This window comes from Battus philenor, unplaced genomic scaffold (assembly GCF_028537555.1).
Source record: "Battus philenor isolate CCGP_79_NKW_IND1 unplaced genomic scaffold, ilBatPhil1.0.hap1 SCAF_12, whole genome shotgun sequence".
Classification (NCBI taxonomy): Eukaryota; Metazoa; Arthropoda; class Insecta; order Lepidoptera; family Papilionidae; genus Battus; species Battus philenor.
Window position 1 is genome coordinate 10067264 of NW_027181674.1, and position 24567 is coordinate 10091830.

Below are 24567 nucleotides of genomic sequence, written 5' to 3' on the forward strand. Positions count from 1 at the left end.
AACCGGTTATTTCAAAATCCAGCTAACAAAAGCATGGATTTATGTGCGCTTTGTTAAACATTGCTATTGTAATAATTATTTGTCATATTCATCCGGGCGAAATTATTTAAATTGTCCCGAACGTGATAACGTACTTAAGTATATGACCAGCGCCATTTTCTACATATTTAACAATAACTATACTAACTTAATTAACAATAACATTTAGTGACTACACATTTTTATACATTTCGTATGTTAAAATAAATTTCGTATGTAAAAAAAAAATATTATTATCGATATAAATTTTAAGTCTCTATAACATTTATTTGTAATAATAATCCTTATCAATTAACACTCGGCGTTTGTCAATAAAATTAATTTTGCAAAAAAATTATGATCTAAATCGAAAGTATTCTATTCTTTGCTTTTGAGAACCCCCTTTAAAAATAAAGTAATAATATTGTTAAATATTTATTTGACCGAAAGATCAATTTATTTGCAAGTGTCTGTTATCATTTTTGTAAGTATGATAGAAATGAAAATAAATCTGCAACCGATTACGCATAAGATAAATTAAAACAGTCTATTTGCAAAGACGTTTTATTGTAACAAAAAGTTACTACCAAACACTACAGTTAAGGTATAATTGATCTGACTTAATAGTCTCCGCCTACGACACGTCTGCCCGAATTACAACAGTACCTCCTTAATGCGGTCATCTATCCAAATAGAGTGAAATCAAAATATGCACCTATCGCTGCGACGGACTGACTGCGTAAATATTCCTAAAGCCAAATTATTTTATTAAAAGCCTCCAATGGCGATCATTCAATTAAGCTATGTTAATGGGAAAAATTGGTTTTCTAAAAATTAAAGGACAATGATACTAATACAGAGAACCTTTATTACTTTTATGATTGTTTTAAAATTATTAATACTGATTCAATTCTTAATAAATTAAATTACTTGTAATATGTACATTATCATTAAAAGTCACTTATTCAACATCAACTTTTGTAAAATTGTTTTCACACACCAAACAAGTCATTGCTAAGATTCCACCGTCTTGTATTCTCTTTGGAATTGCTGACGATTGAATGAGTATCGAGCCATTCTGCTTAAACACTCGTTACTCAGGTGAGTCCGCCTATGTGACAGTTGACGTGGTACATATAAGTTGCGAGTTCTTCTCCCGTTAACTCATCGTCGACCTCTCGCAAACTAGAGTTTGATATGCTACGCGGTGATCCGATGGAATCGGAAGGTTCGTTGGAAGTGTGCCGCATTCGCCAGCGCCGGCACTGTCCCTCACCGCCCGGAAGCTCATTCACTACTGGTAACTCCCGACCGCTGCAACACTGTAAACCACCAATACATTTAAATGACTTTTTACTTTTAGCAACTAACACACCAACAGACGAGAAGATACCATATTTTTTCCTGGAAATGAAGTTATATTAGAATTATTACAGAGTATTTAATTTTATTCCGTCTCTTATTAACAACTATCAACACTATAACGGAATAAATGTTGTCACAATAATGGTACTACTTTTTTTCTTAAGTTACAAATTATAAACGCAGTTATATATTTTTATACATATCATTGTGGTGTCATAACCAAACCAAAAAATAAAAACTTGATAATACATGCATTACAATATGACACTAAACTATGCATTATGGCTTTTGTATTTTTGCCTATGTTGTCGGTTCTCCTAGTTGGGTCCAAACACGACGCGTAAACAAAGAAAGTGCTTTTTTTTATTATTGAAGATCTTTCGAAGCAACGGTGAAGTGAAGAGAAAGTACAGCCGACACCAAAGTTTAATAACAAATTGATCGAACCTGACCTCACCTGCACTCTCGGAGCCGCGTCACACACTTGAGTGATCGCAGTGGAGTGTCGGAGCCGGTGGCGGCGGCTGGAGCCTCCGTCCGCGGCGCCCGCAAGCGCGCGCTGCCGCTGCGACGCCAACAGAGCGCTGTACATCCTACCCATCGGCCTATTTCTGCGACCGCACCAAGACGCCAGAGTCATCTACAAAAATATACCCTAGTAAAAATGATATAATGCGAAAAGCATTATATACTTTTACAACATGTTCATTAACCCCTTATTAGGTAACAACATTGAGATGTGCTTTTTCCGCGAAGAGCTTAATTGTGCTTTGTTCTGGTGAAAAGGGAAACATTACTCGAACACACTTAATCAATATCGCAAAACAATTTGTGCTAGCAACGCTGAAAGCGTTAAAATTTTTATCGTCGAAAATATCTATTAAAAGAGATTAGAATGAAAAGAAATTTTGAAAAATCATTTCGATCACATGTGTTTCTATTTTTAAAGGCGTAAAGCTGTTGATTCACTAGATGTTACATCACCAAAGAAACTCGAATTTACATAAAAACGTTATAAATAATTTAATTTACTATTTTTTCGGTTGTTGGCCTTCTTCTTTCGAATTTTATAAGTAGTGACAGCTTTATATGTGGGACATTAAACAAGAGCGGAATGCAGATTAATTTTGTCATTGAAATAGGTTCGTGACCTGAATCTACTTGGTACGATATCCTAATACAGTATACAATGATGAAGGCATTAGCATAAAAAAAAACTTTTTATTTTAAATTTAAACATCCAGCTCCTCCGATAGTACCTTTAATTTATTCCATCCCTAAATATTTTACTTAATTATTTAATCAAGTGTGGAAAATACCTACATTACATTTGAAGTATTCAAAGCATATGTATATTTTTAAATATCAATTAAAATTACTTCTTATCGAATAAATTGTTTTAAGTGTAGTCCTTCCAGAGAGTACCGCATCCACTTATATTGTGGTTGCTACAGAAGTTGTACAATTAAGTTTTAAATTACTATTTATACTTATTAACTTTACACATTAATTCTGCCTAAGATTCGGTTGTTATAATACACAAGTTAACACTTGTTTGAAATTGGATACGTCGATAAAAAAATTCATGTCAAAGAACAGCACTAAATGTATTTTCACTCCCTTGAGCTATAAATTCCACATAAACCCATTTATGTTTCAAGAGAATCATTTTTTTTTTTTTGGTGTATCGCTTCAGCCAATGGTACATTTGAAAATAAAATTAGAATGGTCGTTTTCTTTGTTTCACAAATTTTTATATCATACTCGCCGAGCTATTTTTGGTTTACGCTGAAGATGAACAGGAATTATGTCTTTTTATATACGAAAACAAAATAAATGAGAAGAACAAAATATTTGCCTCCTCGTCATTATGACATGCACTTTTAATATACTCAGGATTTATATATGTTGATTAATAGCGTATTAAAAAAATAAAGTTCCATAGCTATGTAAACACTGTAATACAGTAACATATTCTTCTACACACAGTAATCGGCTAAAGATATAATAGCTTTCAACGAGAAAATGTATAGCTCATTTTCTGACTATTAATGTGTGGTACACCCTATCCAAAAATCAAGTTTTAGAAATAATAAATAATGTAATGATAATGTAGTAAAGAAATTAGTAAGAAAAAGCGTCTTCAAAATTCGAATTATTACGGACTTAAAAAATATTACTGGCCTGTCACATTTCAACAAAAAAAATATAATGTAACTTATTTGATGAGTTATCGCTTTGTACGCCGTGATTGGAAATTGGTGTAATAGGTTTAAAACTCTGCTGACAAAGGAGCAATACATTTGTCTTCAAAAACCAGTTTAAAACTTTTACATCTATAACCAAACACCCTGTAGTTTTTTATAAAAAAGTAAATGGTGTTTTAACCAATTTTTTAAAAAAATCTCAAAAACAACGTAAAGTAGTCTAATTAAGGGGTACTCTGCAAAATTGCCACAAAATCGATTTATGTGTTGAATCACCGCTTAATATGAGAGCTGTAAATTCGACTTTAGCATAAGTTTTTACTCAATAAACAGGTTCGATAGGTTTCTTTTTTACATTAAGACCAAAATCTGAATTCTTCGTTTATATTTCTGTCAAAATTAATAGATAACAGAATTACGAAATAAAAAACAGAAGTCAGAATGACATTAATTTAATATACCTAATGTAAATCAAACTCCTAATAGAAATCCTTTGATCTCGTAACCGCCGAATATAGAAGAAATGACAAAAACTACCCGTATTTATGATCGAAGCAGGGTTAAGGAATAGACGATTCTGCAAAACTGCAAAAAAAATCTGCGTTCATCACGTCTGCACATATTAGCTTGTCTCATAATACCCTATAATATAACATGCTACGGCTTATAATGAAACGTAAATTTAAATATTTTTGTAATAAGTCTTTAGTGTTAACAAATCGAAAACATTAACTTTTTGATTTTAATAAAGATCATCATCTATTATTATTATCTATAATTATTCAATCCTTTACTACACATTTCTAGGTTTAACAAAAATATTTTGCCGCTCAATCTTGTACTTCTGTGGAACCCTACTCGAAGACGACCGATAAGCTACAAATAGGGTGATATTGGAATAAATTTATTACGCGCTTACAATATTCAAACAATGGTACATACTCTATTGTGTTAGTCGTCATATTGCAAAGTATGATAACGTACCATCAATGATTTATGTCTTCAATATATTCTTCACGTCTGTAAATAAACTTATAATAAAAATATTGTGTTTAAGTGTAGGTACTTGCTTTGCCTTGCTTTTTTATTCTTGTCACTCACCATTATTGAATTAAATATAACCACATTTAATTATTTTTTTTAAAAGTGGAAAATTGTAAATATGTCTTCTACTAATAAACGCAACTAAATAGTATTCTGTTTTACATTATTAAATATTCAAAAACATTTAATAATGACCTGAAAAACGAGGCCATCAAGTATCCGGGAAGGTCGCGTAAGTTATTTATGCGTACGGTGCTGCTGCTCTATTCAAATTATTAAGAAATCAAATTTTAATCAAATCTATCTTCCTTTATATGGTAATTTTAAAATAAAACCAGACATATTCATGCACGATTCTCATATTAGATAAATTGATACAATACCTTTTATCTAATTTTTTATACTTTATAACTTAGTATTTACTGCTCGGGAAAATACTTAACGTGCATACTTCGTTATACGTTGTCCTTGATTATGATAAAAAGTCTGTCTTTCGTGTCGTCTCTTTTAATGTTGAAGTTCTCCAGTAAGGTGAAATAGTAATATTTAGCTGCTCGAACCGAGATGCCCCCAGAAACCCTCTTAGCTCGTCGACCTTAAAGGAGGTTTCAGGCTTGGCGCCCTCTGTACTCTACCGCCTCAAACCCACGTAATTTGCAAATACCACTCCGGCAGCAGAAAAAATCCGACTTTCAAAAAAAATAAACATCCTGGCCTTCTCTTATCGGTCAACTACCATCTCCGTCCTCCTGCTTACAGTTCCCCGACTTATAAGAGCGTTAACTGATTGCTCCAGCTCGTGCGATGTCTGTTTTCATCACCGTTACCTTTCACTTTCCCGGTCACTATTATGGGATCTATGTTATAAAAATACTAACTTACGTGTGGTCTTACTTATGCCCAAAACTTCACAGCATTCGTTGCAAGGAAGAACAGACTTTAAGTGCTTCTTCGTTAAAAACACTTCTATCCATTATAAAATATTAATATACTATGATTATAAAATATTCGTTACATTTAAAATGTGATAACTAAATTTGAGTAAGTCTTAATATGAGAGTATTCATTTTATTTCTAATATTAAAATGGCTTTATATTTGATAAGGTGCAATCTTGCAACAAAGATGACTAGCTCAAGTAATTATTATCACTGGGCGAATTAGTATATACGCAGAATGTTGAATTTAAAAACCACGAGTACCATTTTATTACTATCATAAATACCTACATCTATAATTTTACATGTCTATAACCAAGCGATGTAAGATATAAGAAAGCTAATAGATGTAATGCTAATAAGCTGCATGGAAAAGTAGTGCAGGTTTCGTGTTTGCGATTCTTTAATAAGTTTTATTAATAAAAGTAATAATAATATTGTTAATAAATTATATTATTACTTACTTGGTTATTGAATTACGGTTTGCTTGATTTCAAACTTTTTTTACTTCCGATTAAGATAATTTGTTGAAAATCGAAATTCTTTATACAATCTCTTACATGAATTTTATTTTTGCTTTTACAACTCAGGAGCATTGTGTATTAGAGACACTGATAGAATATACATTGAGTATGAAATTTTGTTCCAATTGTATAATATTGTATCGTTGATTATAAAATCTTAGTTTGAATAATTTGAATTTTCTATGGTTCGTACTTACTATGACGACATACTTCTTATGACGTTTGGTCAATATATTTCTTAACTATTATACTGATTATAGGTGAATGTATAGCTCGTTTCCTGTCAATTAACATTTGCGACAACCTATCCATAAACCAATGGTTTCAGAAATAATAAATAACATAATATAGTAAGAAAAGTATTTTCAAAACTCGGATTACTACATACCAAAATTCATTATTGTATCCCTTAAAATTTTGTACTTCCAATAATTGTATTAGCCTATCATATTCCTACAGAAAAAATAGAATAATGTAACATATTTTTATGTGTTCTCTTTATACATCGTTATTAAAAATCGGTGAAATATCTTTAAAACTTTTTCCTAAAAAATGAGCTGTACGTTCACCTTTTTAAATCTTTACATCTATAACCAATCTCTCTGTGTATATGTACTGAGTGGTCCATTTTTTATTTGTATGACCATTTTTAGTTTACAATTATAAGTAACGCGATATTATCGCCAACATGAATTCATTAAACTTTTTTTTACGTGTCGGAATTTATGATATGAAAACCTGTTCATTGATTTGACATTAAACGATCAGATAATCATACTAAACGAATTCGAAGTGACGGAAATGTTTGTGAGATGCGGATTATACGCAGGATACACATACTGTATACTACATTTACACGTAAATTTTATCATATTATTAATCATGTTACATTTACTGAAATTGGTCAGCGGTTAGCACGGTAGTTAAGTTTAAACTTTTGTACTGCCAGTTCACAGAGAAGGTTTAATCCCTATTTAGGGCAATTGTTTATGTATTATACGTGTGCCGCCTAGATGTACTACCTGATCTTATTACCGCCCATGCAGTATTTCGTTTGCATTATAGTGTTGCGACTTTTTACAGGAGGAATGTAAAAAGTTTGGAGTGATTTTTAAATCCGTACAACTATTCCAGAATGATTAAGTTGTATTTTAACATTTCATAATACAACATGAAGGCAAGTAAACTTTAAGTCAAGCCTTTAATAAAGATAGTAGAGTGTTAAAGCATTCCAAAAGGAAGGTAAAAATCGATATGTTCTGTAGTGCTACAACCAATGGGAATAAATGGAGAACACAATCTAAAAAATGTGTATGGCACAATACAGGTTCTAAAGCAATAGAATTGCTATAACAGTAAACATGTACATGGCAGCACTAATTAAACCTAAGGAACTAGAATAAGTAAAGAAGACGCTCGATTTACGTATGCTACACAAGTTGACAAAAAGAACCTCTTAGAGCGAATTAATTATCTGCCATTTTTCAAAAAAGCGTAACAAATGGATCCATTCTTAACTTAACTGGATAGCAATCCTCTTTCAAATAAGGTAACGCGAACGTAAAGAGTCGACGTAAACAACCGTACGCAGACAAATAACCAGAAGGTTTATTGTGCATCTGAGTTTTAGTGTATTTAGTAATATTTTAAGAAAATCCTTTTCTTTGTTCAGATCCTCCTATCCAACGCCCAGAAGTAATTAACAAGTGTTGATTCCCATCGTAACAAGGTCAAGCCTCACAAAATTTTACCGCACGCACCAGAAACTCCGAGTGGAAGTTTATACTTGATCCTATTTAGATGTTCACTTTATTAAGCATATGAAAAAATTTCTGTATTCGAAAAGAAATGATTTTAAGAATCTTGAGAAAATAGGAAAATATAAAATGTATACAGTATTAAAAAATGCCTATGAAATAAACATCTAACTCCGTCTATTGTTTAGTATTTGTATCAACTAGGACATTTTTTTTAAACTTAACGTTCGTATCTTTTTAGTTGAATTAAAGTATTCTAACGCTGTCCCGACAGACTCAGTAACGCCAGAAATTATTGGCCTTACATTCCTATAATATATATATGTATTCGTTTTAGCAGGAAAAAATATTTACCTGAACCCAAGCTATAACTACTAAACTAATAAATTTATCTTATATAAAAAGTGATTTAATTTCTTACCTTGAAAGCGTTCCTAAATTTATTAGACATGATGTTGTATAAAATAGGATTGATTGCTGTCGACAGAAAATACAGCACCCCCGATAGATACGTCAGAACAAGGTACACCTGCGAAATATATGCGATTTTTATTAAAAAAAATAACAAAAAACTATAACTAAATGTTCAGTTAATTGCTCCTAACATACAACATTGAGATCGCTACGACACCGTAGCTGCCAAAATGACACAAAAAACTATAACATGCGTCCGTTCTGACGAGTTATAATTACTTTTTAATATTTATTGCAGAACTGTTACTACTGTTAACAGGTTCAATAACAAAACATCTATCTACCAAACAAGTTACTATTACGAGATGTTATTAGTAGACGCATCGTTGTAGATTAATTTACTACTAGGCCTATAAGTTATTCGTTAAAGTTGGAATGTTCGGGTTCACCACGCAGGCCTAATGTGGATTGATTACAATAACTTCTAAGAGTGAAATAATAGTCTAACATTATTTTATATTTCTTTTCGTTGCAAAACAAGTGATGGAATTAAGCGGTATATGATACCATACCTACAGTTCGTAGATATCAATATCTAACCCCGAAGGGAGAAGTTCTAGACGCTTTACTACTTTACAAGTATCATAATATTTCGTAGCAGACTAACGAAAAAAACGGATTAGTTAAGATTATGCACATGACAAATTGTTTTCTAGATTTATAATATTGTATTTATTTTCTGATTACCAGAATGTGAAACACTTGTAATAAACTTAATGCAGATATATCCGAGTAAGATATTTTTGGATTCTGGTAATGCATTGATTATAACTATGCTTAAATTTTTTCATAATTTATTTACTTCTCTTCTATAATATGACTGTACAGAAAGTATAAAATCATGTCTATAATTAATTTAACATAGATTGTTGGTGTCTTAGTTTATTTTTGTTTGAAGAGCCGTTTAATATTGTAATTCTGTTTTATTTAATTATTAGTATTTAGTACAATTGTAAAACATGTTTAGTTTTTACTTTGTGATACGTAACTAATTTTCACTTGTGTTTTTGTGTTAGTATTTAAAATAAATTGTGTCTATTTAAAATAAGTAAATTTAAACAAATAGAGACTTTTCAATAATTACCAAAAAGAATGTGTCGGATGGATGATCCATACTTTTGCCGTAGATCGCAAGTAATCGTTGAACGTGGAATGGAGCCCAACATATGAAGAAAGATAACGCAACGGCAACTGCGAAAACAAATATAATTATTGTCGTTTCTACCAATAGTTTAAACATAACTTCCGAAGTAAATTAATTCTCTGCAGGAGACAACAAAGCAGATACGATTCATGATTTTTCTTTTATCCAAATATAGTAAAAGTTGTCTGCAAGCAGTCCTGGATTTTATTTTTATATTCTTTGATTAGTTTATAACAAAGTAATCTGTGAGACATAGTTACATTTCTAGTGAACATTTTATATATTTATTATAATATTGGCATATAAATAGCGCTGTTATAATAAACTATAAATAAAATTGCGACGGTAGCTTTATTCTAACAACGTTACCGTTCTTAACAATAAATAGGACAAAACGACCTACTCTTATTATAATTAGAGTTTTATTGAGCTTTCGATAATAACAATAAAGGATATTTATAACCCTTAATTGTTAGGTAAATACCTGTAAGTCATCTGATTATGTATAATCATCGAGGCTCAGAGAGGATGTGAGGTGCAGTGATTACTGTTGCTCGCAAACCGGCATACAGTTATAAAATGCAAATATGTTACTACCCCGGGAACCAAAGCTCAATACACCGGCAGCAGTAATTAAGCGAAAAGCATAAATAATTCTCGTTAACGTGTAGCAACAAGTGAGTGATGTTTCTCAGAGTCCTTTTTTGAGAACCCATTAAGTTTATTTACCAAAAACGATTAATACGAGCAAGAATCCGTAGTCGCAGTGCATCTCATAAGTCTAAACTATTCCAAGGGTGTTTAATGGAATACCTATGGCAACTTTATAATAATTTATTAAAGTATCGTAGCTTTTTTAATATATTAAAGTTATACGATATATTTTTAAGGTACACTTACCCAACATTCTTATAACTCTTCTCTGTGACGTACCGTGCCTGTACCTCATGTTAGCACTGAACCTGGTCGTACCATTTACACTCAACTTTTTGGTGGGATGGAGAACACGCGAGGTACGCAACTTTACTCCAATGAACACATATAACACGGTTATCACCGACATTGGCGCCACAAAGAACACAAAACTCGATATGACAAACACTTGATGGACGCCGTGGCCCTTCACCGTGCACGCACTCATGTTTTGTCCGTTCTCTTCGTAGGTCACTATACCAAATTGCATGGCCTGCGGCACCGCTGTACATAACGCGCATATCCATATAGCTATAATAAAACGTATTGCTCTTGATAGCTTTGACATAGTATGTGACATGAAAGGCCGACATATAGCTATGTATCTTTCCACCGTAAATGCCGTTATTGTTAAAACTGTTGCGTTTGCTGACGTTTCTGAAGCTAGCCCCAACGCGATGCAAAACACTTCGCCTAATGGATACGTGTAGGGATTCCAAAGCCGATATGATTCTAGCGGTAATCCACATACGAGCAGGATCAAATCAGAAACAGCTAAACTGAACAAATAGAAGTTAGTGGCTGTATGCATGGATCTATTCCGAGCGATGACGAAGCAAGTGCTTAAATTTCCAAGTATTCCGGCAACAAATATAACTGCGTATATTACCGTTAATGGTATTATTAAGTTCAGTGAATCTGGCTCGGAAAATATTGAAGCTTTCGATCCATTTGTTGTGTTAAGCGCACCCAAAACCTCTTTATCACCCTCCATTATTTGCACTGGAAGTTCTCTTTTGTATCTGTAAAAAAGAGAAAATATGAATATTTTGGGCCTTATTAAATAAATTAATTAAATCAATTGTTTAAGAATACAGTAAAACAATAAGGATTAAGCAGTCTTGGTCTCAAATTAGTTTAATGTTTAGAAATTCCAAAACAATCGCTGAAAATTGTAAGTGTATATTGTTTATAACAAATATCTGTCAGATAAATAAACCATTAAAAAAATTGAATAACAATTTATTTTGTTCATCTTCTAAAATAAACTTGTTAACTTGTACATAGGTACAACTTATTTTTAAAAATAAGTGGTAATTTTTTGAATAATCTCTATTCGTTATATAACAAGTGTAACTTGTACTTATTTATTATTTATTGTAACCACGGGTACGACTAATAATTTTAAACAGATTTCTTTAATTGAAATGTATACATAAAGCAAATCTTTGTATTGTTTAAAAATACAGAATTATTACAACAAATACTATGAGAGTCTTAGGCATTTACGTATGAATATTTATACCATACATTGATAAAACGAGCAGACCAAACCATTTGAAGGCAAATTATAAGCGTCACTCACAATAACGTGGTGTCCTCAGGGTGGGATACATTTAGATTTCGATTTTTGCAGCTTCGTCAAAGCTCAGACGGAAATCTGTCGTTAAATTATGAAAAAAAACAACGATAGGTGTCTAAACGCTTTTCTATTATCTTGAATAATGAAAGACAGCGAACTCTACTCGCTCATCGAAGAAGTGTATGGACCTCTCCTCTGACTACTCTTTCCTATATCTTTGTAGGAAAAGTCACGGGGGAGTACCTATTCTATGCCTATTTTTTGTCGCGTTAAATACTGTACGTATTGTATAAATAAGAAAAGGATCAATATTTAGCCACTTTCGCACTTACTTAGGATGGACTTACTATTTACTTAGGATGGATTTCCGCAAAATAATCAGGCATTCCATTAAATATTGTATAAATGTCATGATCACATGTGATCTTCACCTTGGATTAACCACTTAGAATCGGCATTAATCGTTTTTGCTTTAAAAATTGTACAAAAAATATATTCTTATATATCTAAAATATTTGTAACGCAATTATTTTTAATTGTTTAAAGTGTACGACTGTGCTTCACAGCTACAAATTCATGAAATAGCTACGTTAAATAACTTCACATTTATTACACGCTTATGATTACGTTTTTATGTGTACAACATTGCTTCTTTAACGCATTGACTTCAACATAACTTTTACACTTTACGGCGTTCGGGTTTTCTTCCAATAATACAACAACGTCATATTTGAACGAGCAATATAAGTAATCATACAACATCAGGTACAATTCGTTTTAAATTATTTTTACCTTTACGCTCTTGATACTTTATACTACTTAACAATTTGCATCATTCTTAAATAATTTTGCAATGTATTGTACAAACCAACTTCCAATTTTAAATGCAAATTCGCTCTTCCATTAATTGTAGCATAAACTACTATAAGCCGACCGACCAGCGTTTTATTTCTTTTACAAACAATACGTTCAAATTTTCGTGTAAAATTGTCGTCTCGATGCGGGCTTGAAACAAGACTTATAATTATATTTATAGCTGTTGCCATCGGGGACATTATTCTAAGATTTATTTTCTCTTTTTATTTTTAGAAAACAGATTCGAATTAAAAATCACTCTTAATTTGTTTAAAAATGTTCTAAATTTGTGTGTGTTGTTTTAAATTCCAAACAAACTTTTCTCAATTTCGTACGGGTAATTGCATATTATCAATGCTGAAACAAATGATTATCAATTTATTCGCCGTGATCTCGATAATGCTGTGGCTTACACGAAGTGGTCAACATAAAAAGGACATATAGTTTGAAAACCCCTTTTTCATGCAAGTCAAAGATAGTCTAATGAAAGGACGATACAAAAACAGTAAAAATAATTTAATACACGCAATAGAATTAGCCACACATTTTTTAGGTTTTAATAAATATTAATGAACACGTCTAATGATGATACTAAATTTGCATTTTAGTATAAATGTCATGCTTTCCGATGTATTTTATTTGAAAAACATTAATTCGTACAGTTGTGTTAATCATAATTTTAGAAGGATATGATGTTATCTCCTCAAAATAAGATAAGATTCAACCTTGACTTTTTCAAGAATTATTCTACGGATAATAAAAATTAAAGCATTTACAGATTACGAGCTTTCAAAATAAAAGATAAATTTTAATTTTTTACGGATTACGTATAATGGTTTTATATCCTTACATCGCTTACTAGATTATTGTAGAAATCACTATCGACTTTGTCTATGTTGAATAATTCTGCGACGTTAGTAACAAAGATTAAGGTTTTCCGATAAATCCTTTAAAGGTTTTACCGTTAATAGTTAGGTTAAAAATTGCTTTCTTTTCCTCTACGTTTGCTCTTTAAAATAATGAAACTCGGACGAATTTATAGAAGCTATAATATATATAAATTCATCTGAATATAATATAAAAGCGTCTCAAATATTCTTTTATGATGTCTGACCCTGAAACTTAACAAACAACCAATACTATGAAAAAGTTATTATTGTAATCTGCCTACGCAGCCATCCAAAACTAAAAATTGCAAATACAAATTGAATATTAGGGATCATACTTGAATACTTATACTGATATACTTTATAATGTGATCTAGAACTCCATCACTTATTTCACAATAATATTAATACCTTTTATCGATATGATTAAGAATTATTCACTTTCCTTACTAACAGGTATTGTATAATGTTTTAAAATGGCTGTTTTAATTCTGTCATGGCTGTTCTTTTTAAATATTTTTTTGGCGATTTAAGTGAAAAGCATTTTACTGAGTCATATAATGTTCGTCGTAAATTATAAATTATCTAAATTATAAATCTATACTTGTTTTTTTTTTTCTTTAATAGTTCAGTGATTTTTCTGTTATATTACATTTAGTTTAAGACAATAATAAAAAGAAAATTGTGTTTTTTCTCAGGAAGTTTGCAGTTACGAAGCCCTTATTTCAAAATATTTTCTCGTAGATAATACAAACGTTCATGAACCAGCATGGACCGTATACTGATGCTAAATACCAAAAAAAAGGATAGTGCATACACATAGAACCAAAACAGTTTTGTGTTTATCATTTATTAACACTAAATGCCTTGATGATATCATGAAAATATATTGTGATTTTTGAATATTAAATATATCTCTTACAAATGACACCTTAATTATTTTTTTTAATCATATCGATATTCCCAAATTACATTTTAAAAACAAGTTACGTAATTTATGATCGTCCGGGCGAGAACGACTTTAATAATATTAAAAATATTCGTTCAAACATGATACAAAACATTCATGATTTCGTATTTTTATGTAGTGGGATTTTGTATTTGTGAATGTAAATATAGTTTAACAGAAAGTTATTGAATATTTTACCTTATTTTAACAATGGCCATGGTGTTTTACAAATGTTGTTTAATTTATTTATTCATTTACTCATATTAATAACAATAAAAGTAGTAATAGTAGCAGTAGCAGATAACCACATAAAGCAATTACAATGACCAATTTGCTAGAAACGAAACAAATTGAACATCACTATAATGCACGGAGTTCCTCACACAACTTGATATGAAAAGGATCGACAACGAACTGTGTCCGGTTTTATTTAGTGTTCACTTTTTCAATATTCTTAATACAGTAGTAAAGCAAATCATTGGGATTTATTGTCTTTCAAACTACGTTAGAATTTTCACAAATTCTTGTTAAATAAACTTTTTTTAATTTATTAAGAATAATTACATGGGAGTCTATTGTGACACCGTACACAGCTGCCCACAAAAATGTTGCTCAAGTATCAAATAGATATATTTAAGGTAGAAGAATTAAAAACATTATTTTATTTAAAAGTCTACCTTAAGAAAATACCTTTTATTATCAATGTCACTGGAGGAAAAAATCGAACTCAATTAATTGAAGCAGCATTGAAGTGTTTCAAGTAACATGAAACTACATTTATATTTTACGACCTTTTGTTCGAATGGATAACTAATCAAAAGTCTAAGAATTATTAGCTGTGTACAACGGAATAATTGTGTCCAGCGTTGCAAGAAATATACATTTTTATTACTTAACCAATAAAAAATATTACTTATAGTTACTAACATTTAAAATAGGTAGTAATAATATTGTAATAGATAATAACACAACGAATTAAGATTTTAAGTAAGAAGTTTAATCACTTTTTTGGATTCAACTTAATCGCTGTCTTAGTAATTAACATTGATTAAAGGTAATAAAGATAACAATCATAAAACTTTTCTTCGCTAAATCGTATTATTATTTACGCTTCGAATATTATAGCAACATACATAATTATTTAAGACAGGTCTGCGGTTTTTTGACCTTTTAACAAAGTTTTATTGGCTTCAGAGCAACAGAGACTTAATAATTATTCATTGAAGCGTATTTATTGTAATAGAAGTGGTGTCCTGATAATAAATATTTAAGCAGTTACCGAATGCAACTTGCTGTGGTGAATAGCTTACGTTTACCGACAAGCGCAAGCTTTGTATCTCTTAAAATAACACTAGAAGACGGAATAAAAATAACAGAGAAACCGGAAAGTCGTAGAATGAAAATTTCCTAAGAAATGTTATTGCATAAAAAGGGTTATAGTTATGTAGTAACAACCCTTTCTCTGATTAACACAAATTTCTCCCAACGGCATTAAATATCTATATTGTTAATATTAGTTTAATGAGACATTGTCGAATTTAGTGTATGAAAGAAACGGATTTTTCAGTACTTATGATTGTACCCAGTACGCGTAATACTTTGGGGTTATTTACAAATCCCAATACACCTCAATTTACAAACAGAGTTATGGTACAAATACTGGTAATATAGATCTCTCTTAGAATTATGTAATAAATTACTTAACTGCTTTTTACTTATACGTGAGCCTACACCAATCAAGTCAATAGGTTTATGACATTTAAGCCGGGTTGTAAACCTGTAAAATGTGTCTATATTTTTATTTCGTTATCTTTTTCCACTCGTGTGTTCGCATTCAAACATCGCAAGAACTTGAAAATATACAAGAATTTTATACAAAAATTTAACTTATTTCTTTTAACTAAGCCAAACGGATTTTTTGCGCACATTTTCAGATGTAATAGACTGAATACTAAATAATGATGTATTGAATTTGCGAAAATATAATTTAAAGAAACGGTAACAATATGATTTTACCTGTAATGAGTTCTTAAACCTGTAATTAATAATAAATAAATAGAAAGACATAAATTTACAAAGGAAAAAATACATTCGCTTTTCTATATACTTATCACTACGCCAGTAAAAATCGTAAGAAGCAAACAAAACAAATATACGTACTTTGAAATACTTATTCTTTATAATACTTTACGAAATTGTTATTACTTACTCTTTATAATACTTTATGAAATTTAGGTAATGAAACTATATGTACATTTTTTTAAGAAGAATATCATGACATCCAAATTATGAAAATGCTTGTTTGTTTTTAAAATATATGATAATTTAAAATATGTTAACAAACTGTGTCCTTTTTAACTTTATTTTTAGTTTATTAGCGTAAATAATCACATAAAAAATTAGCTTATTACGAAATAATAGCAAGCCGATTTTAGATTTGTCAATCAACTACGAGTACTAATGCTAAACCGTCCTAGAAATATGCGAAAATTAAGATCGTAGATTCAAATCTGCAATACTATATATATATATATATATTTGCATCATTTCGCTGAATAGGAACTTTATGTAATCAAAATTATTTATTTTGAAACTATACTACATTTGTTATGATACCATTTCTAAATAGTGATTCATCAAATCTCAACATATTTTGTGCACAGAAACCAATACATTCTTTAATTATGCGTGACCAATGATAGGTTTAATTTTTTTAAGGTGCAGACTACATTTCATGGTAACATAAAAAATCGTCCAAATAAAGAGAAAACCTAGTGCCCAAAAATATGAAATTTTAATAAATACTGTGTCAAAAAATTAAGATATATTACAATTTGCAGAAAGCTACAAACTTCTCGTAAAAACAATACAAACTATTTGTTTATGTAATGTAAGAAACAGTTTTAAGATACAAAACAATTTTTAAATAAATAAAACCATATCATTAAATCAAATGCAAGTATAAACAACGTACCAACTATAAACACTTAAAATATTTCCGAATACAAATTCTATTTATTCGTCAATCTAGATTTTCAATAATAAGTAGGACATAGTTTAGTATCACCACACAGCAAATCACATTTCTCCCGCAAATATCCCTAAATTATTATCAAACTTATGCAAAGAAATATAAATTAGCGAATTACGACGAATCCGAGATCGGGGCGATAAAGTCGGCGCGCAGCCGATTTGCTACTGAAATCGGCGGCGACGAGCGAAACTGCCTAACTCACAAGTCACAGTCACACCGTCACGGAAAAAAATTAACATTTGAAATTGGTTTGACTTAAGACAAAATATAATGACCCCTGTTATTTTACATTCTTGTATGAATAATGTTTTAATAAAATACTCGTAAGAGTCTTACATAGGAGTCATGTAAAATATCGTTAAATTAATGTCAACCGATTCTTCTCATTTACAACACTTATAAAAATACTAACATCTAATTTTTATTTTCACCTCGGATATAACGATTATGTCCAAAAAGAATAACGTCGAAAATACTTCAATTAGGTGGAATTACAGTAAAGCTAATTACTAAGCTAATCTTTTTAGTTTGACAAATTCAATAAAAATAATAAAACAAAAACTGCTTTAGAAAGTTAAGAAGATTATCACTGTTAAGAAGACTGGATTTAATAATCATCTGGCATTGGCCAGTAACAAACGTTTTGAGTATTGAGCATTAACCGGCAAACTCATTAAAAAGGTATTTTACCGTTGGGTAAGGTATTAACGAAAATAGTAATTAAATAACAGGCAGTGATCCAAAAGAGATTAAAAATAAATAGGAATATTTTTTTTCGCTAAGTGCTTTAAGATTGGACATTGTGCGGTATGACATAGGTCGCACGCAAATAGTTGTCGGTTCGACCACAGGGAAAAAATGGTCACCTGTAAATATATGTTGTCCACCTTGTATTTAGGCTACTATGCTATGATTGTATTATACTCTGAAGAGGCGTAATTTTTACTTCTCTATCACCAAACTTGTAATGAAATTCGGGTTCGTTTAACTGTTATTCTGTAATAAGGAGCTCGACTCAGAGCGCAGTCCAATATTTTTCCCTTTTTTGAATGGCAGCACGACTTCTGCGTTTACATAAGATTTCAATATTACATTTACTTCAACAATAATTTTGTACTGGTTTCCGACTGAGAGAAGTTTTCAATGTCCGAGTAAACTTCTAAGGAAAATTATAACTCTTATTGCTACTATTAGTCAATCAAGGAACTTTCTGTACTCAATTGAATTCATAAAAGAGGCAGTTAAAGTCATAAGGGCACTCATAAGAAATTAGCAGAAAATTGTTTTCGATGCTTTATTAAAAGATGGGGTAGGCTTCGTTACATCACCAACCCGATTAGTCTTCTGAATAGCTTGTTGGTTGACTTAAAGCTATGTTGTTTTGCGACATTTGTCTTATTTAAAATTCGCAAGGAATATAAAGCTTTAATAAATTTATGCACATATTTCCACGCCCGCGTTAAGAAGCTCTATGTAATCCCATTAAATTTTAATCAAATTTTCATGGTTTATTAATACACCAACAGCTTATTCCGCATTATCACAGTTATCCATACGCAAATGAAAACATTGAATGCATACAAAATTACAATCAGGAAATGTTCAAAGTTTGAGCCATAATGAAATTTAATAAATCGTAATAATTCGGGACAGGACAAAAACATGAGCATTTATTACATCACAAGTAAAAAGTTCATAAATCAAACAAATTTAAATAAAAAACAAAGTTCTATGTCAATATTTACAATGCGCACTTTTTAATTGCATTTGCATACAATTAACATGGTTTTAAAAAATATATACAGTGCTATAAAAATTTAAGTATACTCAGGAAATTGAGAGAATGTACATTGTTTAAAAAATTACATTTTACTGCAATCAATTTTTTTAGAACAAATTAAAATCACTAATGTGTCATTAAGATTACTTATATTTTACAAAACCTGAAGTATACTTAAAATAACCCATAGCGACTACGTCCTAATCACTTCAAGAGGGAAAGGTAGCGAATTTTTCTAATCATCCATCGAAAGATACATATGTTGCAAACATCCAATATCAAACTCAACTCGATTGCAAGGGGTGATCCGCGCTCTCAAACTTCATACTATCTATAGAAGAGACGTAACTGGGAATTGCTTTCTTGCCGAAATAAACAACGAATATTTTAAAGCTTTAGGATCTGTTTTCACCCTGTACATTCATTTACATCAATCTATTGTCAAAATGCAACCGAATAAGAACAAATCAAAATTCCATATCAATATACAAGTATATAGAGATTAATAGATACTACAAGACAGTAAACGAATACAGGTCGTCATTAAGAGTAAATACATTATTCACGGTTTTCGTTTCTCGTAACCGTACAAATTTGCACACATATACAGAAAAATAATTTAAAATATTAATTCTATTAATTTAAACAAAGGCAATAATTACAAGCTGAGATTTTGTGTAAAAGTTTCGCAATTTTTGAATCATTTCAAGGGAATAGAAGAAAGGTGGTAATACTAATCACAAAATAAAGAGAAATTATAAAAGAATGAAACCAACGTAAAAACTGAAATCATCACAAAATTAGCTTACATGAGTTTCAAAACTGAAAATAGCGAACGTAGTCTCGATTCATTTATGCGGATATAAACCACATAAATGAATATCCATTCATGCATCACTGCTCAGAAGTACACGTACCTCAATAGCTTTCAACTCATTCCTTGCAGAAATTTAAAGTAAATAATTTGAGAAACCAAAGTACATATTTTATTACATATTTAAACGTATTTTAAACTTTTAATGATAATTTATTCGTAACTGTATACATTACGATGTAAATTTGTGTATATCATCAAGCAATCGCAATAATGTACCGGGTGCATATGCAGAAATTTATGATTCAGTATATTAACTGTTTCCTTTGGAATTTAAATGTATTTTTACTACTTATAAGACGTACTTGTATCTTATGAATATAAACATTTACATTGTTTGCTTGGCTATTTTTAAAAGTGGATTATGAAAAAAATCAATACAATAATTATAATAAAATATGGAAATGGTAGTTAGAAGTTGCCGATCGTGCATATCAGAGACTATGCTTGTGGCATATATGTTACATTTTGATAAACACCACTGTTGGTGGTATAACTGATAAAGGTGATTTCTTTTCTGAGTTAAGGATACTTATGTTGGGCTCAGAGGACGTATAGTAAATAATTTTAAAAATTCTTTGGAGCGTTTTGCCTGTATCGGGTCACTGTTAATAACACCTTGTGCAATTCAAACTCCATTCTATATGTTTTATTTTTTATCGTCTATATTTTACTTATATTTAAAAATTCATTTAATTTTTTATAACATTTAAGAAAAACCTAACATTATTTATTTATCTCATTATTTATCACCTTAACATTTATTTATTCAATTGCTGACTTGTTTGATCATGCATATCTCTATAGTTTCAATGTTGGATAAAAGAATAATTACGTAGATAACATTAACATTAACATTTTCTTAATTCGATGAAATCATAAATCAGATGCTATGTAATAATGTCGTGGTGAGAAATACAGGTTCATTGCTTAACAATAATTTACAGGACTTTCATATCACGGCATTATTATCAAGTTTTAAAAAAAGAATTCTTTTAATTTCCACAGACTCAAAACCCTTTAAACCGTAAAACTGTAATAAGAACACAGTTTTGCTCAACGGCAAATAGAAGCGGAAATTGTAAATTTTCTTAAGCGGACGATAATTTAATGTCATTTTTAAAGTTTTTTCAAACATTTTTGGAACCAATAGACGACAAATTAGTCGGAATACATAAACCTTATTAAAAAAATAGACAACAAACGACTTTAATTTTAACTGAAAAAAAGTCCTCCAATGAAATACATTTCATAGAATTCTCCTGATCCGAATATAATATAACAACACAGTATAAAATAAAAATAAAATATTATTATTGTATATTACTTATCTGTAAGAAATTAATTAAATATATCGGGCTATATTTTTAATTTTAAATAAACCTTTATTGGTATATTAAAAACGCGTATAGGTCACACATAAAAGGTCATTGACATTACTAAAAAGCGAATGTTAAGACCGTTTACCTTTCGACCACAATTCATATTTCAAACATTAAAAAAAAAAACCTCGTTTTGACTTTGAAGTTTTAAAAACTTAAAATATGTCAAATTAGAAATTTCTTGTGCGCTATGTTTTCCTCAAAGTTATGTTATTTCCGTCGCAAAAAGTATTATTACTTGATCCACCAAGATACCGAATCCCTTAACTTCGCACTTAAAACGTAAGATATTTTTTTACAATTAAGTTTTATATCAAAAACAATGCCAAATTTTCATTTCAATTCATTGGAAATAACACTTTCTCTCTCCATATACTTTTCATAGAATTTCTATGGAATTTTTGAATATGTATTTATTAATTACTTCTAAAACACTAACACTTACATGAAATTATAAACATTTTTTCTAAAGAAATAAATGATATTCATGCACATTTCTCAACGGTGGTCTGTCATATTGTACATTATCACTAGAGAATCTCTTTTCATCATCCAAATTAATTTCCTAAGATATTTAACTAAGACGGTGAAGTAATACACAAATCAATGATCTCATCAGATTGATACCCATGCAACAAAACAGAATTCGCTTTTGAGCTTTCTCGAGTTACTAAACTCTAGCTTCTTTGTACAAAACCTTTTTAATATACAGTTGACATTTAAAAATATACTTAAAATTTGCAACCACTTTGTGATTTTTGCCGCACTAATAATATTCGAACATTTGTTATATACTTGTTGCATTTTTGTAGGTCGATATCGATCATATTTTTCTATAAATTCTCAGGTTTATCCTTTTTTAAATTCCATTTGAATTAAATACAATGCCAGGTATATTGTTACAAATTTAGTCATTGCCCTGTGGCAAAAAAAAACTTCTTTTAAGAAATATAACTATTATTTTATTTAATATTTCTTCATAAATTCTCATATTTAATTCAGACCTAATCCTTCCTATGCTATTGCTATTGCTGACATAAAAAACGAAATAAATATTGATTAAGATGATAATAAACATATTTCTACGTCGTTTTTTTTTCTGTAACTACATCAACCGTTGAAAAACGTTCATTTAAACAATTCTGAGCATCATTTATGAAATTTACTTCATACAGAAAAATAATATTTATATAGCGTATAGTTATTTTCATACATACCAATGACTAATTCATCCAAATTATAATTTATGTGTTCTAAGATATACAAAAATTTTGAACCAAATGTTAAATTTCTCATCACATGTTAAAAAGTTTTTAGTTTTCGCATTAGCCGCAACATTTACACTTACACACACACATTAAGATGCGAGATGGAAGTGTCCCGGACGATGGCGCCGTAACGCTGCCGATTCACAACTGAAACCGACTAGCGGAAGCCTACAGCCTGCTCCGTCCTCAGTTACACCGTGCTCCTACCGGTCAATGTCAACATTTAAATCACACGCCACATGTATTTAACGCTTTGAAACTATAACATGACGCTTATTAAACAAATACTTCAAAGATTTACACACATCGTTTATAAACTGTAGTAGAATTAGACTTCGGCTCGTTTTTGTTTTTTCTTTGTTCGGGACCGACAGTGTCATTATTTGTTTCACCGGTTTCATCATACTCTTCTCCTATTCCTTGGCAAAGCAGTTGTAATCATGATAGTCATTGTACATCTCTTATCACAATTTTCGTCTTTCTTTATCTAAGACACTTAGCACACGTAGACCGCTTTAGGCCGTAAAGACCTGACTTGTACTGTCACTCAAAACGCGTTATGTTTTCCGATTCGAAAGACGTCGTGGGGGCGGAGCGTGACTCCGCTCCATCGCATATATTGAATTACATATTGTTTAATTCAGGCACAAAAAAACGTTGTATGCACAAAACACTTGATAAGTTTATTAAATTAAAGTGATTGCTTACCGGGTATCAGGAGTAAAATGTACTTAATAAGTACTCGAACATTAATAGACTCACTAACAATTAAAATAATGGATTTGAGATTACCATTTGACATTTAAAATCTTTAAAAAGTGGAAAAAAAATATGAATGAAACACTTCGATCTAATGGCGACGAAATCAACTCTTCGTTAAGTAAACAAAATTCTGCTTTATTAAATTTTAATCGATCATTTTAATTAAATTAAAATTAAAAACTTACGATCAAAAGGATATTGTTATTGCTACTAGGTTTAATGACAAAACTTATATCAAATAATAAATAGAATGACGAAAACCAAAAAGTTACAAATAAAAATGAAATAGGTTAGAAACGCTATTATTTATAGTCTATTCATTTTCTCAGCGAGCACACAGTCAAAATTTTATTTGTCCGATGTTAGCAGAGCACAGTAAACAAAAAGCAGCGAGCCTTCGTTATTTGTAATGTTTTTTGAACTTTTTTCCAGTAAATGTAAGGTAATCGATGCTATATCTACTGGATTATGTAGATGTATGCTAAACGGACGCTCAGATAGTTCTAAGTAAATTGGATCGCTTTCTCTACAATTTTGCATGTCCTTGCGAAAGCTTTACGTAAATATGTTCGTTCATGTCTATCTCTGCTTATTTACTTACTAGTAATTTAGATTCATATGGATATTAATTATTCTACGACACTTTATAATCCACATAGCGAAATACATTTACCTCTAATATTTGTAATGAACATGAGTTTCCAGATAGGGTGTACTATCAAGCTTGGTTTAATCTCACGAAAGTTTCTTGTTGACTTTACTCTAATTCTGCGACTGGTCATATAATGATTTCCTGCAAATGAGGATAAATTATCTACGATACATATGTTATACTATATAAGAAAAAAAATTGAAATATGGTGTTACAGTTGGCTTTATTGAAAATTCGCATATTTTTTTATTTACAAGTATAAAATATATTTATGTTTTCATTATACCTTAATAGAATTTTTGTGAATTAGTAAATAAAAATATAGAAACCATTCCATAATATTCCAAAAAAGTTATGAACATGCTATTATGCATATAAA

General features: G+C 30.3%; 1 protein-coding gene across 3 annotated transcripts; it reads right to left on the reverse strand.

Annotated features, from left to right (window-relative positions):
• Positions 1-930: 930 nt before the first annotated feature.
• LOC137933061 (pyrokinin-1 receptor-like) lies at positions 931-11180 on the reverse strand. Of its 3 annotated transcripts, none has more exons than XM_068776797.1 (5): positions 10371-11180; positions 9411-9517; positions 8274-8381; positions 1841-2023; positions 931-1340 (listed from the first exon to the last, which is right to left on the reverse strand). In XM_068776797.1, exons 1-5 carry the CDS (start codon positions 11155-11157, stop codon positions 1116-1118), a joined length of 1410 nt encoding a protein of 469 aa, XP_068632898.1. In that variant the 5' UTR covers positions 11158-11180; the 3' UTR covers positions 931-1115. The 3 variants fall into 3 exon arrangements, with proteins under 3 accessions (XP_068632898.1, XP_068632900.1, XP_068632899.1); XM_068776799.1 differs by having other exon boundaries at positions 1222-1340; positions 1836-2023; XM_068776798.1 differs by having other exon boundaries at positions 1222-1340; positions 1831-2023.
• Between the last annotated feature and the right edge of the window lie 13387 nt (positions 11181-24567).

What these genes read in the sequence shown, in the direction of transcription:
- LOC137933061 (XM_068776797.1), bottom strand. Translation starts at nt 11,157, where the DNA reads ATGGAGGGTGATAAAGAGGTTTTGGGTGCGCTTAACACAACAAATGGA. An exon ending in AATTTAGGAACGCTTTCAAG is followed by an intron (nt 2,024 to 8,273) that starts GTAAGAAATTAA and finishes ATATTTTTGTAG; the next exon opens with ATGACTCTGGCGTCTTGGTG. An exon ending in ACGCGGCTCCGAGAGTGCAG is followed by an intron (nt 1,341 to 1,840) that starts GTGAGGTCAGGT and finishes GGTGGTTTACAG; the next exon opens with TGTTGCAGCGGTCGGGAGTT.